This window comes from Pristiophorus japonicus, chromosome 9 (genome assembly GCF_044704955.1).
Source record: "Pristiophorus japonicus isolate sPriJap1 chromosome 9, sPriJap1.hap1, whole genome shotgun sequence".
Lineage (NCBI taxonomy): Eukaryota > Metazoa > Chordata > Chondrichthyes > Pristiophoridae > Pristiophorus > Pristiophorus japonicus.
Genome location: NC_091985.1, coordinates 27,133,223 through 27,160,017, shown reverse-complemented (window position 1 = coordinate 27,160,017; position 26,795 = coordinate 27,133,223). Strand labels below are relative to the sequence as shown.

At 48.6% G+C, this 26,795-nt stretch overlaps 1 protein-coding gene and 1 non-coding gene across 2 annotated transcripts in view; both read left to right on the top strand.

Moving 5' to 3' along the window:
- smyd3 (SET and MYND domain containing 3) overlaps positions 1 to 26,795 on the top strand; it is a 1,321,352-nt gene that overhangs the window by 256,883 nt on the left and 1,037,674 nt on the right. The window contains exon 2 of the mRNA XM_070889200.1: positions 16,765 to 16,828. Coding sequence (XP_070745301.1) covers positions 16,765 to 16,828 — 64 coding nt within the window. The remainder of the gene's footprint in view (positions 1 to 16,764; positions 16,829 to 26,795) is intronic.
- Positions 12,994 to 13,096, top strand: LOC139274485 (U6 spliceosomal RNA). The gene has a single exon (XR_011595541.1). It is a non-coding gene; the product is annotated as a U6 spliceosomal RNA (small nuclear RNA).

Below are 26,795 nucleotides of genomic sequence, written 5' to 3'. Positions count from 1 at the left end.
GTCCTTTCCCGCGTTCGTCACGTAATGGAAGTGCGCAATGGACAACCTGCAGTATCTGCTGTCTAGTTGCTGTACATTTTTTAAAATTTTATAAATTACCATTCAAACATTTTCTCCCCCTCCCGCTGGAATGTGCTCTCCTTAGAGGTGGGTTCTTCCCGACAGTACATCCTCTGGTTTCACAGTCTCAACGGGACCCCCTTGGGGTAGATTCCGAACCATACCAGAGCTCGGGCTAATGTAACATTCCCAAAATATTGTGTGTCTCCATCCTCTGAAGAATCAGTGACAATGATTTGTGGTGATCATTGTGGTCAAGGTTTTCTCGACTTTGTGGTGGATGAGGTGAAAGTGGATGAGGAACTATCAAAAGTTCATGAAAGTGTTCAGCGAAGATTTCTCTTTGTTGAAGGTGATTCACCATGTGATGAACTGTGTCTCTTTGCTCCAGTATCATGCTCAGAGGTCTGATGATGTCCTTTCACGTGATTTCTATCATTGTTGTCCTGTTAATAAACAAATGAGAGAGGGCGATGCAAGTTGGCCAATTAATCCTTCAGAAGATGATTCCCGTTTAGCAAAAATTTATGAACTGCAATTAACAAGATTTCGTCTCAATAATTGGACGCCTAAAACCTCTCAAAAATTAAATCGATTTAACTGAAAAATACCTGCTGTAGAATTCGGTTTTGAAACACTTCACATCTGGATGGTGCTATTCACATTGCATTGTTGATAACTTTCTGAATCATAGAATTACATCGAGTTTACAGTACAGAAACAGGCCATTCAGCAAAACTGGTCTGTGCCAGTGTTTATGCCCCACACGAGTCTCCTCCCACCCTATTTCATCTCACCCTATCAGCACATCCATCTATTCCTTTCTCCCTTGTGTACTTATCTAGTTTCCCCTTAAAATGCATCTCCGCGATTTGCCCCAACTTCTCCATGTGGTAGTGAGTTCCACATTCTAACCGCCATTTGGTGCCGCACAAGCAGTACTTCAAATAAAGTTAAAGCTGTTCTCTTAAGCGTGATTGCTACCAATATACCCAGTAAGCTGCGTGCCCACCTGGGCTTCAAGCAATGTTCTGGTGCAAAAGTGCATTTGCTGTGGAGGCTCAAGGCCCCAATTTAGCTGCCACTTTAGTTGTCGGCGCGCCAATAAATCCTTGGCCTGTCTCCTGCTCCGAGATTCACTGTAACCAGGGACTGTTCCAGATCCAGTTTGGCACCATTTTTCTTTTATTTGCCTTTTAAGTGGTTGTTAATCTGAGCTAAGTGATCTTGGTCAACATAGAGCACTAATAACAGAAATTGATTAGTTTTAAGATGTCCACTTATAAATACAGAAGCCACTTGTTTCAGATTTTTTAAAACTAGAGCGGAGTAAACAGTATAACACAAGACAGGTTGTGGATCGATGGCCAGGCTGCTGCTGTTGGTTGTCTCCCAGCAGCTAACTCAGGGAGCAGTGTAGGTGGAGACCAGATCGACCATCCTGGTCCCACCCAGGTACGGTTAAACTGAAATATCTTGAGGACAGCACAAATCAATCTTGCAATTTTACTGCTTCATTGCTCATCCAATCAAAAAACAAAATACCATTTCGTTCTCGTGACTTGACAGAAACATAGAAAATAGGTGCAGGAGTAGGCCATTCGGCCCTTCGAGCCTGCACCACCATTCAATAAGATCATGGCTGATCATTCACCTCAGTACTCCTTTCCTGCTTTCTCTCCATACCCCTTGATCCCTTTAGCCGTAAGGGCCATATCTAACTCCCTCTTGAATATATCCAATGAACTGGCATCAACAACTCTCTGCGGTCGGGAATTCCACAGGTTAACAACTCTCTGAGTGAAGAAGTTTCTCCTCATCTCAGTCCTAAATGGCCTACCCCTTATCCTAAGACTGTGTCCCCTGGTTCTGGACTTCCCCAACATCGGGAACATTCTTCCCGCATCTAACCTGTAGAGTCTCGTCAGAATCTTATATGTTTCTATGAGATCCCCTCTCATCCTTCTAAACTCCAGTGTATAAAGGCCCATTGGTCCAGTCTCTCCGCATATGTCAGTCCTGCCATCCCGGGAATCAGTCTGGTGAACCTTCGCTGCACTCCCTCAATAGCAAGAACGTCCTTCCTCAGATTAGGAGACCAAAACTGAACACAATATTCCAGGTGAGGCCTCACCAAGGCCCTGTACAACTGCAGTAAGATCTCCCTGCTCCGATACTCAAATCCCCTAGCTATCAAGGCCATTTTCCTTCTTCACCACCTGCTGTATTTGCATGCCAACTTTCAATGACTGATGAACCATGACACCCAGGTCTCGTTGCACCTTCCCTTTTCCTAATCTGCCACCATTCAGATAATATTCTGTCTTGCTGTTTTTGCCCCCAAAGTGGATAACCTCACATTTATCCACATTATACTGCATCTGCCATGTATTTACCCACTCACCCAACTTGTCCAAGTCACCCTGCAGCCTCTTAGCGTCCTCCTCATAGCTCACACCGCCACCCAGTTTAGTGTCATCTGCAAACTTGGAGATATTGCACTCAATTCCTTCATCTAAATCATTAATGTATATTGTAAAGAGCTGGGGTCCCAGCACTGAGCCCTGCGGCACCCCACTAGTCATTGCCTGCCATTCTGAAAAGGACCCGTTTATCCCGACTCTCTGCTTCCTGTCTGCCAACCAGTTCTCTATCCACGTCAGTACATTACCCCCAATATCATGTGCTTTGCTTTTGCACACCAATCTCTTGGGTGGGACCTTGACAAAAGCCTTTTGAAAGTCCAAATACACCACATCCACTGGTTCTCCCTTGTCCACTCTACTAGTTACATCCTCAAAAAATTCCAGAAGATTTGTCAAGCATGATTTCCCTTTCATAAATCCATGCTGACTTGGACAGTTTAATAACATTTGCTTTTTATAATCCAACGTTCAAAGATGCAATACAGGGTTGCTCTAGTGATCTCAATTTAAAATAAAAAAAACAATTAAGTAAAAGTATCCCTAATACTAATAACAGAACTTAAGTTATGTGGCTCGGTTTCAATTTTTTTGACCTATAACACACCTTACAACAGTGTCAGCCATGGCTCAGTGAGTAGCACACTCGCCTGTCGGTCAGAAGGTTGTGGGTCAAGTTCCACTCCATGGACTGATCTAGGCTGATACTCCAGTGCAGCGCTGAGGCAGTGCTGCACTGTCGGAGATGCCACCTTTCGGATGAGACGTTAAACCGAGGCCCCGTCTGCTACCCCAGGTGGACGTAAAAGATCCTGCGGCACTATTTCGAAGAAGGTTAGGGGAGTTATTCCCGGTGACCTGGCCAATGTTTATCCCTCAATCAACATAACAAAAAACATTATCTGGTCATTATCACATTGCTGTTTGTGGGAGCTTGCTGTGCGCATATTGACCGACGCGTTTCCTACATTACAAGTGACTACACTCCAAAAAGTGCTTCATTGACTGTAAAGCACTTGAGAAGTCTGGCGGTCATGCAAGATGCCATATAAATGCCAGTCTTTTCTTTCTTTTCCTGTGAAGCACCTTGGGATGTTTTACAACGTTAAAGGTGCTCTATAAGTACAAGTTGTTGTTGTGTTGTAATGAAGAAGGAGACTTCGCAGACTAAAAGACAGTGTCATTCTGGGCATCCGCTACACGCTGGTCGCGGACATTCTCCGGCGGAGTGTACCCAGGGGACATGGCGTGGTCCTTCTCCAGGTCCGCCCGGAGTGCGGACAAAACAGCGGAAGAGAGGCAGGAAGCCAGAGCGACAACTCCATTCTGTCTAAGCTCTAAGCTCTGGAATTCCCTCCCTCAATCTCTCTGTCCCTCCCTCCCTCCTTTAAAACGCTATTTAAAACCTACCTCTTTGACCAACCTGTCCTAATACCTCTGTGTCACTCCTGTGAAGCACCTTGGGACTTTTTACTACATTAAAGGCGCTATATAAATGTTCCTAGTTTTAAACTTTTGGGGCTAAAAATTCGTTATAGCCCGGTTTGAGGCAGTGACACTGCCTGGGCGCTAATTTTAGTGCCGGACGATGTTTACCGCCTCCAACCGGGATATTCACTATTAGTGCCTCAAGAGGGGAGTGGAATGATAAGGGAAGTGTTCGACGCTACTCTTAGGGCGCTACGGGGTGGTAGCATTACAGGGGTAATGAAGTTCTGGTGCTGGGAAACCGGGATCCTAATGCCTAAAGGGGTGGTCAGCTGGACCACCCAAAAAATGAGAGAAAGTTGAAGGGAGCATTGGAAACATCAGCAGCAATATGTCAGACCTCACAGAATCACAGCAATGTTAAAAGATTTTACACTGACCACTCATTTGCTCCTGCTTTATAATATCGCCCGGTACATTCCACAGAACGCCTGCTCTCTCTATCGGTGACAATGCCAGGCGCTATGGCAGGCGGAAGGAATGAAGTTTGGGATCGCGGCGCTAGCATGTCGTTGCACACTCATGACGTCCCCAAGTGGGTGGCGCTAGAGTGTGCTAACTGATAGCGCTGCCGCTAAATCACCAGTGAAGTTTTCAGCAGGCACTAAAAGCGCGGCACTCGGGCAGCAAGCACTTACTGGCCTGTTAGCACCCCTCTCGGCTTTTAATGGATTCAAGTTTACGGACTGTGACCCCGAAATTGCCCTTTGCCCCGATTGGGGGCGGTAACCTTCCACAACCGGGATTTCCTGCACCAGCCCCAGAGGTCCCGCCTCCAACTCGGAATTGTGCCGTGCGCCCCTCGAAGAAAGCGGAGCATTGTCTCTGGCGCTCTGCTTCCTTAGAGGGGTGCTCCCGGGACAGCAGCACTGCACTGAGTTCAGCACCGCGTGGAAGAGGCCAGTGCTATAATGCTCCTCCGCCTCAATTAAAGGTGAGGACCACTGCACACGCTGCAGGCCATTTAGTGGCCAGCAACTGGGCCACCAGGGAGGCGATTGACTGGGCCAGCAGCCTGGCACCCAAAATGGCTGCATTATGGCGGGCCGTTCAATGCTCGGGCTGCTCTTGTCAAGACGACGCAAGAGTTGACCGACAAATAAAAATGGCCTCTCCTTTAAAGGGTGCCCCGGTAGCGGTTGTTCGCCAGCTTAGCAGCCTGCTGGGCAATGTCCGCCATGGGGCGCAAAGTGGTCTGCGTGGGGCGGTGAGGGGTCGGCGCGCATGGTGATGATGTCATCGCTGGTTGCGTGCCGGCCTGGGTGCAGCGTTGCCAGGACAGTGCCCCCAAAACCACATAAAGCAATTTCCCCAGAGGCCCTCCACTGGGCGAAAATGCCATTACGCCATTAGCACTCCCTGGGAGGCGGCAACGAGGCCAAGTTTACAGATGACACTAAGCTGGGTGGCGGTGTGAGCTGTGAGGAGGATGCTAAGAGGCTGCAGGGTGACTTGGACAGGTTAGGTGAGTGGACAAATGCATGGCAGATGCAGTATAATGTGGATAAATGTGAGGTTATCCACTTTGGTGGCAAAAACACAAAGGCAGAATATTATCTGAATGGCGGCAGATTAGGAAAAGGGGAGATGCAACGAGACCTGGGTGTATTGGTACATCAGTCATTGAAGTTTGGCATGCAGGTACAGCAGGCGGTGAAGAAGGCAAATGGCATGTTGGCCTTCATAGCTAGGGGTTTTGAGTATAGGAGCAGGGAGGTCTTACTGCAGTTGTACAGGGCCTTGGTGAGGCCTCACCTGGAATATTGTGTTCAGTTTTGGTCTCCTAATCTGAGGAAGGACTTTCTTGCTATTAACATAGAAACATAGAAAATAGGTGCAGGAGTAGGCCATTCGGCCCTTCTAGCCTGCACCGCCATTCAATGAGTTCATGGCTGAACATTCAACTTCAGTAATACAGCGAAGGTTCACCAGATTGATTCCTGGGATGGCAGGACTGACATGTGAGGAGAGACTGGATCAACTGGGCTTGTGTCCACTGGAGTTTAGAAGAATGAGAGGGAATCTCATAGAAACATATAAAATTCTGACGGGATTGGACAGGTTAGAGGCCGGAAGAATGTTCCCGTTGCTGGGGAGTTCCAGAACCAGGGGTCACAGTCTAAGAATAAGGGGTAAGCCATTTAGGAGCGAGATGAGGAGAAACTTCTTCACTCAGAGAGTGGTTAACCTGTGGAATTCTCTACCGCAGAAAGTTGTTGAGGCCAGTTCGTTAGATACATTCAAGAGGAAGTTAGATATGGCCTCATGGCTAAAGGGATCAAGGGGTATGGAGAGAAAGCAGGAAAGCGGTACTGAGGTTGAATGATCAGCCGTGATCTTATTGAATGGTGGTGCAGGCTCAAAGCACCGAATGGCCTACTCCTGCACCTAATTTTTATGTTTCTATGTTTCTAAAAAGGGGCGATTTCGGCCCCTGTGCTCTTTGCATATCATATGCAATGTGCATGCAAAAAAAATTAAATGTGATGGTGACTTGATGAATTGTGACACTCCGCAAAGTGTCTTGCAGATGATAAAGGCAGCAATTCATTAACATTTATATGCAGTAAGCTGATTCATTTGAACAGTTTGTAATGTGATACCAATGGATTTTAACAGCTTTCAGTTAGTAATGTGCTGTTGAACTGAATTGCCACTGCTTCTCCTGTTAGTCTCTAAATTCCCGTTGGCTGGTCGCTGGTTGTTGAGAGACATCATAAATCATTGGTGCGGATAATCATACAGTATGGGCATCCTGATAATGAGCGGAGAAAGCTACTAATGATTGATGCTCGACAAGCAGGAGTATGTCACAGCCACAGCCCCGGTCTAACAAGGGGTATTCTATTGGCAATATAGCAGAGGTGTCAGCCATGGCTCAGTGGGAAGCACTCTCGCCTCTCAGTCAGAAGGTTGTGGGTTCAAGTCTCACTTCAGAGATTTGAGCACAAATTCTAGGCTGACACTCCAGTGCAGTACAGAGCTAACACTGCATTGACGGACAATGCCATCTTTCAGATGAGGTGTTAAACCGAGGCCTCGTCTGCCATCTCAGGTGCATGTAAAAGATCCCATGAGATTTCTTTGAAGAAGAACAGGCCAGTTCTCCTGGCCAACATTTGTACCTCAACCAACATTACTAAAAAAAAACATTATTTGGTCATTATCAATTGCTGTTTGTGGGAGCTTGTTATGCCCAGTTTGGCTGCCACATTTCCTCCATCATTTCATCCAACAACTCTGGCAGAACAGTGCATGTGTACAGATTGGGCTGGAATGTCCGAGGCCCCCCCCCCCCTCTAAATGGATCCCAAATTTTAAACGGTTTGTTCATTATGTACAGTCGGGTTGTAAGGTGAACATGAGCTGGTGAGGGAGGTGGAGAGAAAACACAGGGATCACTCTTTACGTGTTGACACTGTGGGTGCAATCCCTCTCCGATGTAGTACAGGAGTATTCTCAAGGACTGAGACCACAGGTTCAGTCACCTTCACCATACATGTCTGAAAGCAAATTGTTTTGGAGGAAAAAATAAACTCGAATTTTCAATTTTTAATCCATTGATTTCTTAATAAACGGTGAGTTGCTGCAGAAATGTCCCTCGCACATCCACCCAAACGCCGCAATACCTACTTCATCCTGAGTTGTGGCAAAACAGCTTTCAGGTGCCAATAAATCCCCTGCGTGATGTTATACAACTCAGTAACTCATTGCAGTATCCATGAGGAGCCCTTATTGATCAAACGTGTAGGAAATCCATGCAATTGGGCTGAAGAGATTTATTTCCGGCAGTGGATGTTAATCTTCGAGAACCAATACATTTTTGTATTTTGTGCCCTCGGGTCAGTAAATAAATCATTTGTCCTTTGCGCACAGAAATATGATGCTCTTGGTGTCATGTATGTAACCTTCATGTAACTGTAACCTTCATGTAACAACACTGCATACTGTATACACCTAAGAAATGCACACCTTGACCACAGGGGGTGAACTTATGGGAGACACTCCTCACCTGGTCATCCAGGTATATAAAGGGAGGTCCCACGCAGGGTCATCACTTCTTGGTCCTGTGAATAAAGGTTCAGGTCACAGAGTGACCGTGTCTGCAGAATGTGCCTCGTGTGAATTTATAGTAATGTGTAAGGACATTTCTTTTGGCGATGAGAAATGGGAATCAACGTTTCACGAGAATGGCCACCGGTAGCACAGAGGAACGGTACTGTGTTGGTGAGGACTAGGACGATTTCGTTGAGAGGCTCCAGCAGAGTTTTGTCACGAAGGACTGGCTGGGAGATGCAGCGGCTGACAAGCGAAGGGCGCATCTACTGACCAGCTGTGGACCTAAGACGTACGCGCTGATGAAAGACCTGCTCGCACCCGAGAAGCCGGCGGACAAAACCTTTGAAGAGCTCAGCAAACTGATCGGTGAGCACCTCAAACCGGCGAGCAGTATACACATGGCCCGACACCGATTCTATACACACCGACGTCGGGAAGGACAGAGCATACCGGACTTCGTTGCGGACCTTCGGCGCTTGGCCAGCCTCTGTAAGTTCACAGACGCCTGCAGGGGGGAGATGTTAAGGGATTTCTTTATTGAGGGCATTGGTCATGCTGGGATTTTCAGAAAGCTAATTGAGACCAAGGACTTGACCTTGGAAGCGGCGGCGTTGATGGCTCAGACCTTCATGAGGAGGAGGAAGAGGAAACCAAGATAATATATGCGCGCAACTCTGCTTCCGACGTGACGATGAAGCAGGGAGTTAACATTGTAAACGCGACTCAGAACCCCGCAGGCAGGCAAGGGCATTTGACACCACCCAGGCAGTAACAGACTCTAGAGTGGGTCCTCAACAGAGACAATGGCAGGTTGAATGGACATTTACGCCATCACAGTGGACAATGCGTCCCGGGATGGGGCCATTGACACCGACTAACAGAGTGCTCAAGAGTAATCAAAGTGACAATCAGAGTGGAATGCCTGGTAACAGCCCTTTTGTTCACAACAATCTCAGCTCATGCTGGAGGTGCGGGAGCAGACATGCTGCAAAAATCTGTCGGTTTCAACAATTTATCTGTAGAAATTGTAACTTCAGTGGACATTTAGCCAGAATGTGCAGGAAGTCCGCAGCGAGGCTAATCTACGAGGCAGATGAACCAGAAGAGAGGTCTGCAAGGCAGGTTGATGCTTGGGACAAAGCAATGGACGCTGAAGTTCAGCGGGTTCATGTGGCAAACATCCACAGCTCATATACCAAAACGCCACCTATGATGATGAAAGTCCTGCTAAACGACATCCCGGTACGCATGGAGTTGGACACAGGGGCCAGCCAGTCAGTTATGAGTGTCCAACAATTCGAGAAACTATGGCCACTCAGAGCTAGCAAACCCAAATTAGAACACATTGACACGCAATTACGGACGTACACCAAAGAGATCATCCCAGTGCTAGGCAGTGCAATGTTGGTGGTCACACATAATGGATCAGAGAATCGGCTGCCACTCTGGATTGTCCCGGGAAATGGTCCCGCGCTTTTGGGGAGGAGCTGGCTAGCCGAGATGAACTGGAAATGGGGGGATGTGCATGCCATTTCATCTGTGGAGCGAAGTTCATGCTCACAGGTCCTACAGAAATTTGAGTCACGATTTCAACCTGGTGTCGGGACTTTCAAGGGTACCAAAATAGTGAAACGCATCACCCCGGACGCCAGACCAGTGCCCCACAAAGCCAGAGCTGTGCCGTATGTGATGTGGGAGAAAATTGAGAGTGAGTTGGACAGGTTGCTAAGAGAGGGCATAATTTCGCCCGTTAAATTCAGTGACTCGGCAAGCCTCATCGTCCCTGTCCTAAAAACGGATGGCTCGGTCAGGATCTGTGGCGACTACAAGGCCACTATCAATCGAGTGTCACTACAAGACCAGTACCCGCTTCCGAGAGCGGAGGATCTTTTTGCCACGCTGGCAGGCGGCAAACTGTTCACCAAGTTGGACCTCACTTCAGCATACATGACCCAGGAACTGGCCAAAGAATCCAAGCTACTGACCACCATCACCACACACAAGGGGCTGTTTGTCTACAACAGATGTCCATTTGGCATTCGATCAGCGGCCACTATCTTTCAAAGGAACATGGAAAGCCTGCTCAAATCCATCCCTGGAACAATCGTATTTCAGGACGACTTCCTTATCACAGGTCGAAAAACCGAGGAACACCTCCACAACTTGGAGGAGGTGCTACGCCGACTGGACCAAGTAGGCCTGCGACTAAAGAAGTCCAAGTGTGTGTTTTTGGCCCCAGAGGTCGTGTTTTTGGGCAGGAGAGTTGCCGCAGACGGGATCCGGCCTACCGAATCCAAAACTGAGGCGATTCATCGTGCGCCCAGGCCCGGCAACACATCGGAGTTACGTTCATTTCTGGGACTCTTGAACTATTTCGGGAACTTTCTGCCGAACTTAAGCACATTGTTGGAGCCGCTACACATGCTCCTGCGTAAGGGTTGCGATTGGTTTTGGGGGGACTGTCAGGAACAGGCTTTCAATCGGGCGCGGAACCTTCTTTGTTCTAATAAGCTGTTGACCCTGTGCAACCCCTGTAAGAAATTGGTTTTGACATGTGATGCATCATCATCCTATGGGGTTCGGTGCGTGTTGCAGCAGAGTAATGATGAGGGCCAACTCCAACCTGTGGCTTATGCCTCCAAGCAGAATGGGGATATGGGATGGTTGAAAAGGAAGCATTCACATGTGTCTACGGGGTGAAAAAGATGCACCAGTACCTTTTTGGCAGAAGGTTTGAGTTAGAAATGGACCACAAGCCGTTAACATCCCTGTTGTCAGACAGCAAAGCTGTCAATGCCAATGCGTCAGCTCGCATGCAGCGATGGGCTCTCACGCTGGCTGCGTATGACTACACCATGCGGCACCGGCCAGGCACCGAAAATTGCGCTGACACGCTCAGCAGGCTTCCACTGGCCACCATTGAGGGGGCAGTGGAGCAAAGCGCTGAGATGGTCATGGCCGTTGATGCCTTTGACATCGCAGGCTCCCTCATCATAGCCCGCCAGATCAAAATCTGGACCAACAGCGATCCCCTCCTATCCTTGATTAAGAAATGTGTCCTGACTGGGGATTGGGCGCCCGCACACGGAGCATGCCTCGAAGGTCAAACCGTTTCACAGACGGATGGAAAATCTCTCCATCCAAGCCGACTGCCTACTATGGGGCAGCCGGGTAGTCATGCCCCAGAGGGGCAGGGAAGCATTCATCAGGGAACTCCACAGCGAGCACCCAGGCATCGTGCTAATGAAGGCCATTGCCCGGTAACATGTATGGTGGCCGGGAATTGACTCAGACCTGGAACACTGTGTTCGCAGGTGCACGACGTGTGCCCAGCTGGGCAATGCCCCCAGGGAAGCCCCACTCAGCCCGTGGCCCTGGCCCACTAGGCCATGGTCATGTATTCATGTCGACTACGCGGGCCCGTTCATGGGAAAAATGTTCCTTATTGTTGATGCGAACTCGAAATGGATCGAGTGCATCATATTGAATTCGTGCACGACATCCACCACTGTGGAGAGTCTGCGTGCGGTCTTTGCGACCCACGGCTTGCCGGACATCCTGGTTAGCGACAACGGCCCATGTTTCACTAGCTATGAATTCCGGGAGTTCATGTCGGGTAATGGCATCAAACATGTCAGGACGGCACCGTTCAAGCCGGCTTCCAATGGCCAGGCGGAACGTGCGGTCCAAACCATAAAATAAAGCATGCTCCGGATTCAAGGACCCTCCCTTCAATGCCACCTATCGCGCCTCCTGCTGGTCTATAGGTCCCGACCGCATTCGCTCACAGGAGGCCCGCCCGCGGAACTACTCATGAAACGTACACTCAAAACTCGGCTGTCCCTCATTCATCCAGTCCTATCAGACATTGTTGAGGGCAAGCACCAGTCCAAAAATGAGTGCCATGACCGTAACTCAAAGGGGAGATGTATAGAAATCGATGACCCTGTATTTATTCTTAATCACGCTTTGGGGCCCAAGTGGCTTGAGAGTACTGTAATTGGCAAAGAGGGGAATAGGGTCATAGTGGTCAGACTTAACAATGAACAGATATGCCGCAAGCATCTGGACCAAGTAAAAAAAAAAAAGGTTCAGCATGGACACTGAGGAACCTGAGGAAGATCATGAGATGCTGCCCACACCACCGCCAGTGGACGAGCAACAAGAATATTAGCAGCATGCACAGTCCCTGCGGCCAGCCCGGATAAGCTGGAATCACCACAGGTGATAGAGACGCATGCCAAGGCTCAACAACCAGAGCCCCAACTGCGGCGCTCCACGAGAGAGCGTCGACCACCTGAAAGACTTAATCTTTGACCCCATAAGACGTTTGGGGGGGGGAGGTGGGGGACGTGATGTCATGTATGTAACCTTCATGTAACTGTAACCTTCATGTAACAACACTGCATACTGTATATACCGGGCCTCACTTTGCTCATGGGGGATGAAAATTAAAGGCTAGGTGCATGGCGCCATTTTTCTTTTCAGTGGCCCACTTACTGCTCTCAGCCTTGCATTGGCAAATTCACGGGGTTCGTGCCGCGATTGCAACTCGGCACACTTCTGTGCAGGCTGCTGCCTTGGCACCACGCCTCCCCAGTGATGGTCCCTCGTCCCACTGCAAAGCCCGCATCGGCCCTCTCCAAAACGGTGAGGCGCAGCAGCCCGGGGCGCTATTGGCGGGAGCGGGACGCTGCCGGTTTGTGCCGCCGCTAACTCCCAGTGGAAGGTGGTAGCGGCCCCACGCGCCAGGTGAGAAATCATTTGCGCCCCCAGGGACTCTTAACGAGTGGTGCAAATGATGCGAATTTGTCCCCCTGGTTTCCCGCCAACACTAGGCAGCGTTCCGGGTAGCGCTGGAAAATTCCCATGCTTAGTGTCCTGGTCTCGCCCCCGAAAGGAAGTGGAGCGCCCGACATTGTTCAGTTCCTCCAATTTCGCGGCGAGGTCAGACTTACGCACCAGGCTTCGGCAGCACATATACTAAAATTGGAACGATACAGAGAAGATTAGCATGGCCCCTGCGCAAAGATGACACGCAAATAAAGGGGAAGTCCAGAACCAGGGGTCACAGTCTAAGGATAAGGGGTAAGCCATTTAGGACCGAGATGAGGAGAAACTTCTTCACCCAGAGAGTGGTAAACCTGTGGAATTCTCTACCACAGAAGGTAGTTGAGGCCAATTCACTAAATATATTCAAAAGGGAGTTAGATGAAGTCCTTACTACTCGGGGGATCAAGGGGTATGGCGAGAAAGCAGGAAGGGGGTACTGAAGTTGCATGTTCAGCCATGAACTCATTGAATGGCCTACTCCTGCACCGATTTTCTATGTCTATGTTTCGATGCCTCAGTTACCGCTCCCAAATGGGGTGTTACTTAATTTCGTCCTCAAAGAACTTGCATTTTTATAGAGTGCCTTTCGTATCCTCAGGATGTTCTCAAACACTTCGCTGCCAGGAAGTTATGTGAGAAGTGCACTCACTGTCCTTCTGTAGGCAAACCATGGCAGTCAAACTTGTGCACAGTAAGGTTCCACGAACAATGATGAGGTAATCTCTGTTGTTAATCTTGGTTGAGGGATCAATGTTTGACTACGGCACCGAGAGCGATTTCCCTAATGTCTCTGCATAATGCTGTGGGACCTTTTAAGTCCACCTCACCCGAACAAGCAGATGGAGCTTTGGTTTCATGTCTCATCTGAATGACGGCACCTTTGACAATGCAGCATTCCCTCTTGTCAGCTTAGATTATGTGCTGAAATCATTGGAGTGGGTCCTGAACCCATGATCTTCTGGCTCGGAGATGAGTTTGCAACCACTGGCCCAGGCATCTGCCTGTACCAAAAACTGGAATCTGCAACGTTGACTTGTGACTGAAGGCTCAGGTCGGATTCGATGAAGATTCATCACAAAAAGGTCAGGTTGCAGTTGCTATCTTGGGAGCTCCACAAATACAGACTCCATACCTGAGAAGTAGAAAATAATGAATGTGTTGAATATTCTAAAACATCTCAAGGGCATTTGACATATGTGTTCAGTTTTGGGTACCCTACTTTCAAAATGGCATTGATGCATTAGGAATAAGAAGACTTTCATCAATATAGCACCATATCTTGTATCTCAAACATTTCGAAGCACTTCACATAAAGCAAATGACTTTACAACCACAGTAAGTAAGCATTTTGTAGGCCAATGTAAGTAAAGGGTCAGAGAGGTTTCTCAAAGGCTGACAGCCAATCCGGCCTCCAGCTTTACTATCTGTCCTTGCCCCTTTCAAGGTGACCACGATCGGCACACTCTGATTTATCTCGGCTGATGTGATGCTGAAGATATGCAGGTGGAGGGAAACCTTTTTTACATGACTTCTCGTGTTTGGGATCTGGATACGTGTTGAGGGTGGCAGAGGGGGGTAGATTATACCTGGGTCGCTGGAACTAAAACTGCCAAATTCTTGATGAGACACTTTGACAGATGGCGCAGCTCTGAAGGGAAATGAACGAAACAGCAGCTGTAATTTATGGCAGTAAAATAGATTGCTGATCTGAGCCATCAGGAGAATGGTTTTGATTGACCGTAATTTTTTAATCAGCGAAGTTCGGGTTGTAAATGCAATGGTTTTACAGGTGCTTTGTGAAGCGGTGGTGTTTAATATAGAATCCTTTGATTATTGGTACATAACCTGCTTCAGTGATGTGCAGATTAATAAGGTCAATTTACTGGCAGATCAGCGAAGTTTCGCAATGGGGCAGTTCCAAATTGTCCAGCATTCTCTATGGTGCCCAATGGGATTCAATGCAAAACGGAAAAAGGGTTATATCTCTTAAAAGCTGCAGCCACTGCACTTATTTTAACCGTTCATAGAAACATAGAAACATAGAAAATAGGTGCAGGAGCAGGTCATTCAGCCCTTCTCGCCTGCACCGCCATTCAATGAGTTCATGGCTGAACATGAAACTTCAGTACCCCATTCCTGCTTTCTCGCCATACCCCTTGATCCCCCGAGTAGTAAGGACTTCATCTAACTCCCTTTTGAATATATTTAGTGAATTGCCCTCAACTACTTTCTGTGGTAGAGAATTCCACAGGTTCACCACTCTCTGGGTGAAGAAGTTTCTCCTCATCTCGGTCCTAAATGGCTTACCCCTTATCCTTAGACTGTGACCCCTGGTTCTGGACTTCCCCAACATTGAGAACATTCTTCCTGCATCTAACCTGTCTAAACCTGTCAGAATTTTAAACGTTTCTATGAGGTCCCCTCTCATTCTTCTGAACTCCAGTGAATACAAGCCCAGTTGATCCAGTCTTTCTTGATAGGTCAGTCCCGCCATTTCGGGAATCAGTCTGGTGAATCTTCACTGCACTCCCTCAATAGCAAGAATGTCCTTCCTCAAGTTAGGAGACCAAAATTTTACACAATACTCCAGTTGTGGCCTCACCAAGGCCCTGTACAACTGTAGCAACACCTCCCTGCCCCTGTACTCAAATCCCCTTGCTATGAAGGCCAACATGCCATTTGCTTTCTTAACCGCCTGCTGTACCTGCATGCCAACCTTCAATGACTGATGTACCATGACACCCAGGTCTCGTTGCACCTTCCCTTTTCCTAATCTGTCACCATTCAGATAATAGTCTGTCTCACTGTTTTTACCACCAAAGTGGATAACCACACATTTATCCACATTATACTTCATCTGCCATTCATTTGCCCACTCACCTAACCTATCCAAGTCACTCTGCAGCCTAATAGCATCCTCCTCGCAGTTCACACTGCCACCCAACTTAGTGTCATCCGCAAATTTGGAGATACTACATTTAATCCCCTCGTCTAAATCAAGTGAAATCCATCAGTATTAACATCTGGCATTTGGTGTCGGCGTTCAGTTTATCGATGCTGACTTGTTGATGTCACTGAGACAGCAATTGAAAGAAAAATTAGACTTGTGGCTTGTCTGATCGAGGTCGGCGTGGAATTTTATCTACTCCGGTGTATGTAAATATAACTTTGGTAGTGGCGCTTTATTACGCAGATTTAAAATCCCTGCCCAGCACTGTGAACACCTCTGGGCACCACACCTTGGGAAGGATATATTGGCCTTGGAGGGAGTGCAGCGTAGGTTTACCAGAATGATACCCAGACTCCAGGGGTTAGGTTACAAGGAGAGATTACACAAATTAGGGTTGTATTTCCAAGAATTTAGAAGGCTATGGGGTGATCTGATCGAAGTTTTTAAGATATTTAGGGGAACAGATAGGGTAGATAGAGACAAACTATTTCCGCTGGTTGGGGATTCTATGACTAGGGGGCTTAGTCTAAAAATTAGGGCCAGGCCTTTCAGGATTGAAATGAGGAAACACTTCTACACGCAAAGGATGGTAGAAGTTTGGAACTCTCTTCCACAAATGGCAATTGATGTTGGGTCATTTGTTAATTTTTAATCTGAGATTGCTAGATTTTTGTTAACCAAAGCTATTAAGGGATATGGGCCAAAAGCGGATATAAGGAGTTAGGTCGCAGATCAGCCATGATCTTATTGAATGGCGGAGCAGGCACGAGGGGCTCAATAGCCTACTCTTGTTCCGAAGTTACCTATGTTTCTTATCCATTGTTATTTTGAAATGTAAATATCTGAAGAAAGACATTCTCCACAAGACCTTTTTTGTGTCACCAATAATGAACTATATTCAACCGCAAACCTGTCTTTTATTCGGTTTGTAACATAATTTTCTCTTCACAGGAAGGAAGCTCTGCTGCGATGTTCTCAATGCAAGGTAGCAAGATACTGCAATGCCACCTGCCAGGTAAGCTGTTATTTCTGAAGGTAAACCCATCCTGGGCATGTGGCACACACTTTATTTACAATAAGATAACAAAGTGAATATTGACAGCATTATTTTAGCCAATGAGTTGGAGGTGGGGCGGGACATACGGCAGGACTGGACTTATGGTAAGGCTCACAGCAAACAGTCTAATTTACAGGAAAGAAAGAAAGACTTGCATTTATATTGCAGCTTTCATGACTGTAATGTAGGAAACGGGTCAGCCAACACAGCAAGGTCCCACAAACAGCAATGTGATACTCGTAGAATCATAGAAATTTACAGCACAGATGGAGGCCATTTCAGCCATTCGTGTCCGTGCTGGCCGACCAAGAGCTATCTAGCCTAATCCCACTTTCCAGCTCTTGGTCCGTAGCCATGTAGGTTATGGCACTTTAAGTGCACATCCAAGTATTTTTTAAATGTTGTGAGGCTTTCTGTCTCTACCACCCTTTCAGGCAGTGAGTTCCAGACCCCCACCACCCTCTGGTTGAAGAAATTTCCCCTCATATCTCCTCTGAACCCCCCGCTCCCACCTCAATGACTTTAAATCTATGCCCCCTTGTGGTTGACCCCTCTGCCAAGGGAAACAGGTCCTTCCTATCCACTCTATCCACGCTCCTCATAATTTTATACATCTCAGTGAGGTCTTCAGTCAGCCTCCTCTGTTCCAAAGAAAACAGACCCAGCATCTCCGATCTTTCCTCATAGCCAAAATTCTCCAGACCAGGCAACATTCTTGTAAAGCTCCTCTGCATACTTTCCAGTGCAATCACATCTTTCCTGTAATGTGGTGACCAGAACTGCACACAGTACTCCAGCTGCGGCTTAACCAGTGTTTTATACAGTTCAAGCATAACGTCTTTGCTCTTGTCTTCCATGCCTCGAGTAATAAAGCAAGTATATATGCCTTCTTAACCACCTTATCTACCTGGCCTGCTACTTTCATGGATCTGTGGACCTGCACTCCAAGGTCCCTTTGTCCTTCTACCCATTTCAGTGTCGTACCATTTAATGTGTATTCTTGTCTTTTTAAACCTCCCCAAATGCATTACCTCACACTTATCCGGATTGAATTCCATTTGCCACTGTTCTGCCCAACTGACCAGTACATTGGTATTGTTATATATGCAGACGATAGATGTACTCTCTGTGTAGCCACTGTATAGTTGCATAAAATGGAGACTTGTTACCTGATGTACTATCAATAAGGTTTACATTGTGTATATACTATGCTGGCACCACCAGAGGGTGCAACTGGTAGAGACCGGGGTTTCCTGCCCCTGTGGCAGAGGCTGTGCACCAGAGGGCACTGCGGTGAGAGACCTGAGGGTTACCTGCATAGGTGTACAGGGCCCAGTATAAAAGGCTGCCCACTATGCTTGTGCCTCACTCTAGATTTACGAATAAAGGACCAAGGTCACTACAGTTTGAGTACAACACATTGCCTTGTGGAGTCATTCATAAGTGCATTACAGACATAACAACTGGCGACGAGAATACGGACTTTCACGCGATTATGGCTACATTAAAAGACTTCGCAGAGGGTGATGATTGGGATGCCTTCACGGAAATGCTTGAGCAATATTTCGTGGCAAACGACCTGGCTGGGGAGACGGACACATTGACGAAGAAGCGCAAGGCTATACTGCTGACCAGTTGTGGGCCCGGGATCTACCACCTCGTCAGGGACTTGATGGCACCCACGAAGGCCAAGGATAAGACATTAGATGAGCTAACTGAACTAATTTGCGACCAACTAAAACCAAAAAAGAGCATCCTCACGGCCAGGCACAGATTCTACACTCACCGCAGACCTAAGGGCCAGGAGATTGCAACATATGCTGCCGACTTCAGGAGACTGGCGGAACTGTGCGATTTTGGCATGCACCTCAACGAAGCATTGCGAGACATCTTCGTTATGGGAATTGGCCACGAGGGCCTCCTTCACAAGCTATTATCTGCCGACACCACAGTCAACCTGCAGAAGGCCATCAGCATCAGTCAGGCATTCATGACCTCGACCTTACATAAGAACATAAGAATTGGGAACAGGAGTAGGCCATCTAGCCCCTTGAGCCTGCTCCGCCATTCAACAAGATCATGGCTGATCTGGCCGTGGACTCAGCTCTACTTACCCGCCCGCTCCCTGTAACCCTTAATTCCCTTATTGGTTAAACATCTATCTATCTGTGACTTGAATACATTCAATGAGCTAGCCTCAACTGCTTCCTTGGGCAGAGAATTCCACAGATTCACAACCCTCTGGGAGAAGAAATTCCTTTTCAACTCGATTTTAAATTGGCTCCCCCCCGTATTTTGAGGCTGTGCCCCCTAGTTCCAGTATCCCCGACCAGTGGAAACAACCTCTCTGCCTCTATCTTGTCTATCCCTTTCATTATTTTAAATGTTTCTATAAGATCACCCCTCATCCTTCTGAACTCCAACGAGTAAAGACCCAATCTACTCAATCTATCATCATAAGGTAACCCCCTCATCTCCGGAATCAGCCAAGTGAATCGTCTCCAAAGCTTGTATATCCTTTCTTAAGTAAGGTGACCAAAACTGCACGCAGTACTCCAGGTGCGGCCTCACCAATACTCTATACAGTTGCAGAAGGACCTCCCTGCTTTTGTACTCCATCCCTCTCGCAATGAAGGCCAACATTCCACTCGCCTTCCTGATTACCTGCTGCACCTGCAAACTAACTTTTTGGGATTCATGCACAAGGACCCCCAGGTCCCTCTGCACCGCAGCATGTTGTAATTTCTCCCCATTCAAATAATATTCCCTTTTACTGTTTTTTTTCCCCAAGGTGGATGACCTCACACTTTCCGACATTGTATTCCATCTGCCAAACCTTAGCCCATTCGCTTAACCTATCGAAATCTCATTGCAGCCCCTCTACACAACCCGCTTTCCCACTAATCTTTGTGTCATCTGCAAATTTTGTGACACTACACTCTGTCCCCTCTTCCAGGTCATCTATGTATATTGTAAACAGTTGTGGTCCCAGCACCGATCCCTGTGGCACACCACTAACCACCGATTTCCAACCCGAAAAGGACCCATTTATCCCGATTCTCTGCTTTCTGTTAGCCAGCCAATTCTCTATCCATGCTAATACATTTCCACTGACTCCGCGTACCTTTACCTGCAGCACCAAGCAAATTATTCATCCTGTGGACTCAAATCCAGCAAGTACTGTACACAGAATGGTGCCTTTCACAGGCAAGACTGTGGGACGTGGCTCTGCCCAAGGCAGAGAGTACAGACCTCAGGATTCCAGAACTCAGAGTCCGCCGAAGGGTGCTAATCGTGTAACACCATGCTGGCGTCGCGGAGGAAACCATAGGGCTCACCAGTGTCGGTTTGCTGAGTACGTATGCAAAGCCTTAAACATGAAGGGCCACCTCCAGCGTATGTGTAAAAGAAATATGACTCACCGTCTAGCAGAGGAGTCGGTAGATGACTTTGAATCCAGCGGGGAGTACGATGATTTGGCCAGAGAGGCAGCTCAGCCGCAAGAAGTGTATGGAGTGTAGATGTGCACCGATTGTCCTCCAGTGAAGATGGAAGTCGAGATAATCGGTGTTCCAGTCTTCAGGAAGCGAGCCAGTCAGTGATGAGCCAGGATGCCTTTGAGAGGCTATGGAACGAAAAACGACCCAAGCTGGTTCCTGTACAGGAAAAGTTGCGCACCTACACCAAGGAGCTGATCCCAGTCCTTGGTAGTGCGGATGTAAGTGTCATCCATAATTGCGTGATGCACAAGTTACCTCTGTGGATTGTTGCAGGTGATAGTCCAACGCTACTCGGAAGAAGGTGGATGGGAAAGATCCAGTGGAAATGGGAAGACCTCTTTGTTGTGGTTCTGTAAAGCATGCACTTCCATGTTCTGCCACCAGGGAGTGCATCCCCTGAAGTCCCAAGGGATCCCAGCATCCCTTGGGAGCACTGTATATAAGCCGGACCCTAAGGCATGTTCCTCACTCTGGAGTGTCTTAATAAAGACTGAGGTCACTGTTACTTTAACCACCCTGTGTTCAGTCTCATCTGTGTAAGGAACACAATAACTGGCAACGAGTATACGAATCCAACGCAAAGTTACAGCAAACTGTTCTTGGAGGGTGAGGACTGGGAAGCCTATGGCTAGACCAGTACTTTGTAGCCAACGAGCTGGACAGAGAAGGAAGCGCTGCAAAAAGGAGAGCGGTCCTCCTCATGGTCTGCAGGGCACCGACCAACGGCCTGATGAAGAATCTTCTGGCTCCGGTGAAACCCACAGATAAGTCGTATGAGGAGCTGTGTACACTGGTTCGGGAGCATCTTAACCCGAGGGAGAGCGTGCTGATGGCGAGGTACCGGTTCTAAATGTGCCAGCGATCTGAAGGTCAGGAAGTGGCAGGCTACGTCGCAGAGCTAAGGTGACTTGCAGGGCAATGTGAGTTTGATGGCTACCTAGAGCGAATGCTCAGAGACTTTTTTGTACTGGCCATTGGCCACGAGACCATCCTACGAAAACTTTTGCCTGTAGAGACACCGACCCTCAGTAAAGCCATTGCGCTAGCACAGGCGTTTATGTCACCAGTGATAACACCAAACAAATCTCTCAGCACACAAGTGGTAGCAATGTTCATAAATTAACTGGAACTGTGTTTGCGAGCAGAAATGTACAGGGCAGAAACCACGAGCCTGCAACTGCCAGCAGGCCTCAGGTGACCCAGATGACTGAGTCCGCAACAAAGGATGAATGCAAGGCAGTTCACACCTTGTTGGCGTTGTGGATGCTTGCATTCAGCCTATTCATGCCGCGTCAAAGGGTATGTTTGCAAGAGCTGTGGAACAATGGGGCACCTCCAATGAGCTTGCAGATGAGCTGCAAGCTCTACAAAACCTGCTAACCACCACGTGGCAGAGGAAGATCGGTCCATTGTGGATCAAAGCAATTTCGAGCCTGAGAGAGAGGAGGCAGATGCTGAAGTACATAGGGTGCACACATTTTCGATGAAATGTCCACTTATAATGCTAAATGTAAAATTGAATGGCTTACCCGTAGCCATAGAACTGGACACTGGCGCTAGCCAATCCATGATGAGTAAAAAGATGTTTGAGAGACTGTGGTGCAACAAGGCACTCAGACCAGACCTGAGCCCGATCCACACGAAACTGAGAACGTACACCATAGAGCTTATCACTGTCCTGGGCAGCACCATGGTCAAGGTCACCTACGAGGGCACGGTGCACGAACTGCCACTCTGGATTGTCCCGGGCGATGGCCCCACACTGCTTGGAAGGAGCTGGCTGGGCAAAATCCCCTGAAACTGGGATGACATCCGAGCGCTATCACATGTCGATAAGGCCTCATGTACCCAGGTTCTTAACAAATTTCCTTCCCTTTTTGAGCCAGCCATTGGAAATTTTTCCGGGGCGAAAGTGCGGATCCACTTGATCCCAGAGGCATCACACGGTGCGAGTGGTACCTCATGATGATGAGAGTGGAAATCGAGCTGGACAGGCTGCAACGCGAGGGCATCATCTCCGCAGTGGAATTCAGCAAGTGGGCCAGCCCGATTGTTCCAGTACTCAAAAGTGATGGCACGGTCAGGATTTGCGGCAATTATAAAGTAACCATTAATTGTTTCTCGCTACAGGACCAATACCCGCTACCTAAGGCAGACGACCTATTTGCGACGCTGGCAGGAGGCAAGACGTTCACCAAGCTCGACCTGACTTCAGCCGACATGACGCAGGAGCGGAGGAGTCTTCGAAGGGCCTCACCTGCATCAACACGCACAAGGAACAGTTCATCTACAACAGATGCCTGTTTGGAATTCATTCGGCTGCAGCGATCTTCCAGAGAAACATGGAGAGCCTACTCAAGTCGGTACCACGCATGGTGGTTTTTCAGGGCGACATAGTGGTCACGGGTCGGGACACTGTCGAGCACCTACAAAACCTGGAGGAGGTCCTCCAGTGACTGGATCGCGTAGGGCTGCGGCTGAAGAGGTCAAAATGCATCTTCATGGCAACAGAAGTGGAGTTTTGGGGGAAAAAGATCGCAGTGGACGGCATTCAGTCCACAGACGCCACGACAGAGACTATCAGGAACGCGCCCAGGCCACAGAACGTCACGGAGCTGCAGTCGTTCCTGCGGACTCCTCAACTATTTCGGTAACTTCCTACCGGATTTAAGCACCCTCTTAGAGCCCCTACATGTGTTATTGCGCAAAGGTGAGAACTGGGTATGGGGAAAAAACCAAGTAATTGCTTTTGAGAAAGCCAGAAACATTTTATGGTCCAACAAGCTGCTTGTATTGTATAACCTGTGTAAAAGACTTGTGCTAGCATGTGACGCATCGTCGTACGGAGTCGGGTGTGTATTACAACAAGCTAACATTGCGGGAAAGTTGCAACCTGTCGCCTATGCCTCCAGGAGCTTGTCTAAGGCCAAGAGGACCTACAGCATGATTGAGAAAGAGGCATTAGCATCTGTGTTCGTGGTAAAGAAACTGCATCAGTACCTGTTTGGCCTCAAATTTGAGCTGGAAACCGATCACAAGCCCCTCATATCCCTGTTTGCTGAAAACAATGGGATAAATACTAATGCCTTAGCCCGCATACAAAGGTGGGCACTCGCGCTATCAGCGTATAACTATACCATCCGCCACAGGCCAGGCACCGAGAACTGTGCGGATGCTCTCAGTCGGCTACCATTGCCCACCATGGGGGTGGAAATGTCGCAGCCTGAAAACTTGTTGATGGTGGCGCAGCCCGCAGACTTGTTGATGGTCATGAAAATGATAAATCACCTGTCACGGCCCGCAAGATCAGGACTTGGACCAGCCAAGATCCTCTGCTGTCCCGAGTAAAAAATTGTGTACTGCATGGGAGCTGGGCCAGCATCCCTGCTGAAATGCAAGAGCTAATCAAGCCGTTCCAGCGACGAAAGGATGAGCTGTCCATTCAGGCAGACTGCCTGTTGTGGGGTAACTGCGTAGTGCTACCCAAAAAGGGCAGAGAGAAGTTCATCTCGGATCTCCACAGCACATACCCGGGTATAGTAATGATGAAAGCGATAGCCAGATCCCACGTGTGGTGACCCGGTATCGACTCTGACTTAGACTCCTGTGTACAGCAATGCAGCATGTGTGCTCAGTTGAGCAACGCGCCCAGAGAGGCACCACTAAGTTTGTGGTCCTGACCCTCCAGACCATGGTCAAGGATCCATGTCGACTATGCGGGCCCGTTACTCGGTAAAATGTTCCTGGTGGTGGTGGATGCTTTTTCAAAATGGATTTATTGTGAAATAATGTCGGGAAGCACTGCCACCGCCACCATTGAAAGCCTGAGGACCATGTTTGCCACCCATGGCCTGCCTGACATACTGGTCAGTGACAACGGGCCATGTTTCACCAGTGCCGAATTTAAAGAATTCATGACCCGCAATGGGATCAAACATGTCACCTTGGCCCCGTTTAAACCAGCCTCCAATGGGCAGGCAGCGCGGGCAGTACAAACCATCAAACAGAGCCTTAAACGAGTCACAGAAGGCTCACTCCAAACCCCCCTGTCCCGTGTACTGCTCAGCTACTGCACGAGACCCCACTCGCTCACAGGGCTGCCCCTGGTTGAGCTACTCATGAAAAGGGCACTTAAAACCAGACTCTCGCTGGTTCACCCCAACCTGCATGATCAGGTAGAGAGCAGGCGGCAGCAACAAAATGTAAACGATGGTCGTGCCACTGTGTCACGGTAAATTGATCTGAATGTCCCTGTGTATGTGCTAAACTATGGACATGATTCCAAGTGGATCGTGAGCACGGTGATAGCTAAAGAAGGGAATAGGGTGTTTGGAGTCAAACTAGACAATAGGCAAATTTGCAGAAAGCACCTGGACCAAACGAGGCTGCCCACAACACCCACCCAAAGGATCAACGACACCACGCCGGACCAGGAAATCGAACCCATCACGCCCAACAGCCCAGCAAAGCCAGGTTCACCCAGCAGCCCTGCAGGGCCAACAACACGCCAGCCCAGCGAGGGCACAGCCAACACACCAGAACAGACATTTGTACCGAGGCGGTCCACCAGGGAAAGAAAGGCTCCCGACCACCTCACCTTGTAAATAGTTTTCACTTTGACTTTGGGGAGGAGTGATGTGTATCTGTAAAGCATTCACTCCCATGTTTCGCCACCAGGGAGTGCATCTCCTGAAGTCCCAAGGAATCCCAGTATCCCTTGGGAGCACTATATATAAGCCAGCCCCTAAGACCTGTTCCTCACTCTGGAGTGTCTTAATAAAGACTGAGGTCACTGTTACTTTAATCTCCCGGTGTGCAGTCTCATCTGTGTTAGGAGCACAATACTCTTCACTCCAGCAATCGATGTCCCCCGTGCTCAGAGGCAGAGCAAAACCTCTCATTCGCTTGGGCCAGGCCCCAGAGAACAGACCAGCGCAGCACCTGAGGCACAGACCGTCCATCACGGCTGCGTGGCAATGATCTGACCAGAACGACCTAAAAGTACCTTACCGGCTCCAGTGGCAGGACTCCTGGGGAGGAAGATAAAATTCACAGGCACTCTTCCAGCTTTTGTGGCAGAATTGCGGGCGAGAAGGATCAAGGCAGTCGACCTCGAGGACAGAGGCAAGATGGCATCCCTGCTGCAGCGAGGTGCAGCGTGGCTGAAAAAAAAGATGGCTACAGCAATACCACGAGGTGCAACGCTCCGGGACCAACACGTGGTATCTAACAAAGGATTTGACTGGGGTAAAGCCAGCAGGGTTCTCTTAAAGGAGACCTGCAACCAACTGAACTTAAAGCGGCATTGAATGCTTGGCAATCAATGTAATGAACCGATTAAGATTGTACTATTCCTGATGTAAAGAACAAAATGTTGTTGCGAGATGTCGGGAATAGAGTGTCCCCAAAAGTCGCAAGCGAGCAACCTCAGGAGGGTAAAGGCACTGATCCTGATACCCTGCTCCAGGTCTATCCCACGCTGCAGGCACCCGATGGCACTATTCGCCACGGATGTGGAAATGAAAATGGCGCCAATACGCGCAGTCGGCCGCCGTTGCCCACCACTCGGCTGGAGCTGGCGTAGCCCCCAGACCCAGTCACTACCTCGGCCATGTCCGGGAGCGAAAGGTCAGAACCAACGAGTTCCCCAAACGGGACCTGGAACAGCCAGAAGATTCTGCAGCCCTCAAAGGAGGACAGGGAGGTCACACACATCTGTTGCTCTGCTCACCATTCGGCAATGGCAAAGGCCCTGAGTCCTGGCCAGGTGAGCGAACCAAGCCCACCCCGCTAGCAGGGGGCGCAGTGCCACTATCAGATGACTCTGACCCCGTCCGGTTGCTCTGGATCCTGCGTCCTCACATACCTGTACTGTTACCTCAGTACTTACTATGACTGAACGACGAATGCAATCTACCCAATCTGTGCTCAAGGCTCTGGAGTGGGACTTGAACCCACAACCTTCTGACTCAGAATCAGGAGTGCTACCCACTGAACCACGGCTGACACTACTGACTTGTTCTCCAGGGAAGTTCCACAATTCCCAAGGACAATATGGCCTCCACCACGACTGTGGAGGAATAACCTTGAGATATTGAAACTTGCTAATGGTCTGGAAGCAAAGACCTCTATTTGGAATAAAAAGCAAAATCCTGCAGATGCTGGAAATTGGAAATAAAAGGAGAAAATGCTGGAAATACAGGTGGGCACAAACGATCCCACGGCATTATTCGATGAAGAGCTGGAGAGTTCCCCTCTGCCTCCACCCTTCCGATATCTTGGCCAATATTTATCCCTAAGCCGACATCTCTAAAACAGATTATCTGGTCATTATCACATTCCTGTTTGCGGGAGCTTGCTGTGCATAAGGTGGCTCAGGACAGTTGGGCTAATGACCCTTCTCTGAAGAACTCATATAATGGGGC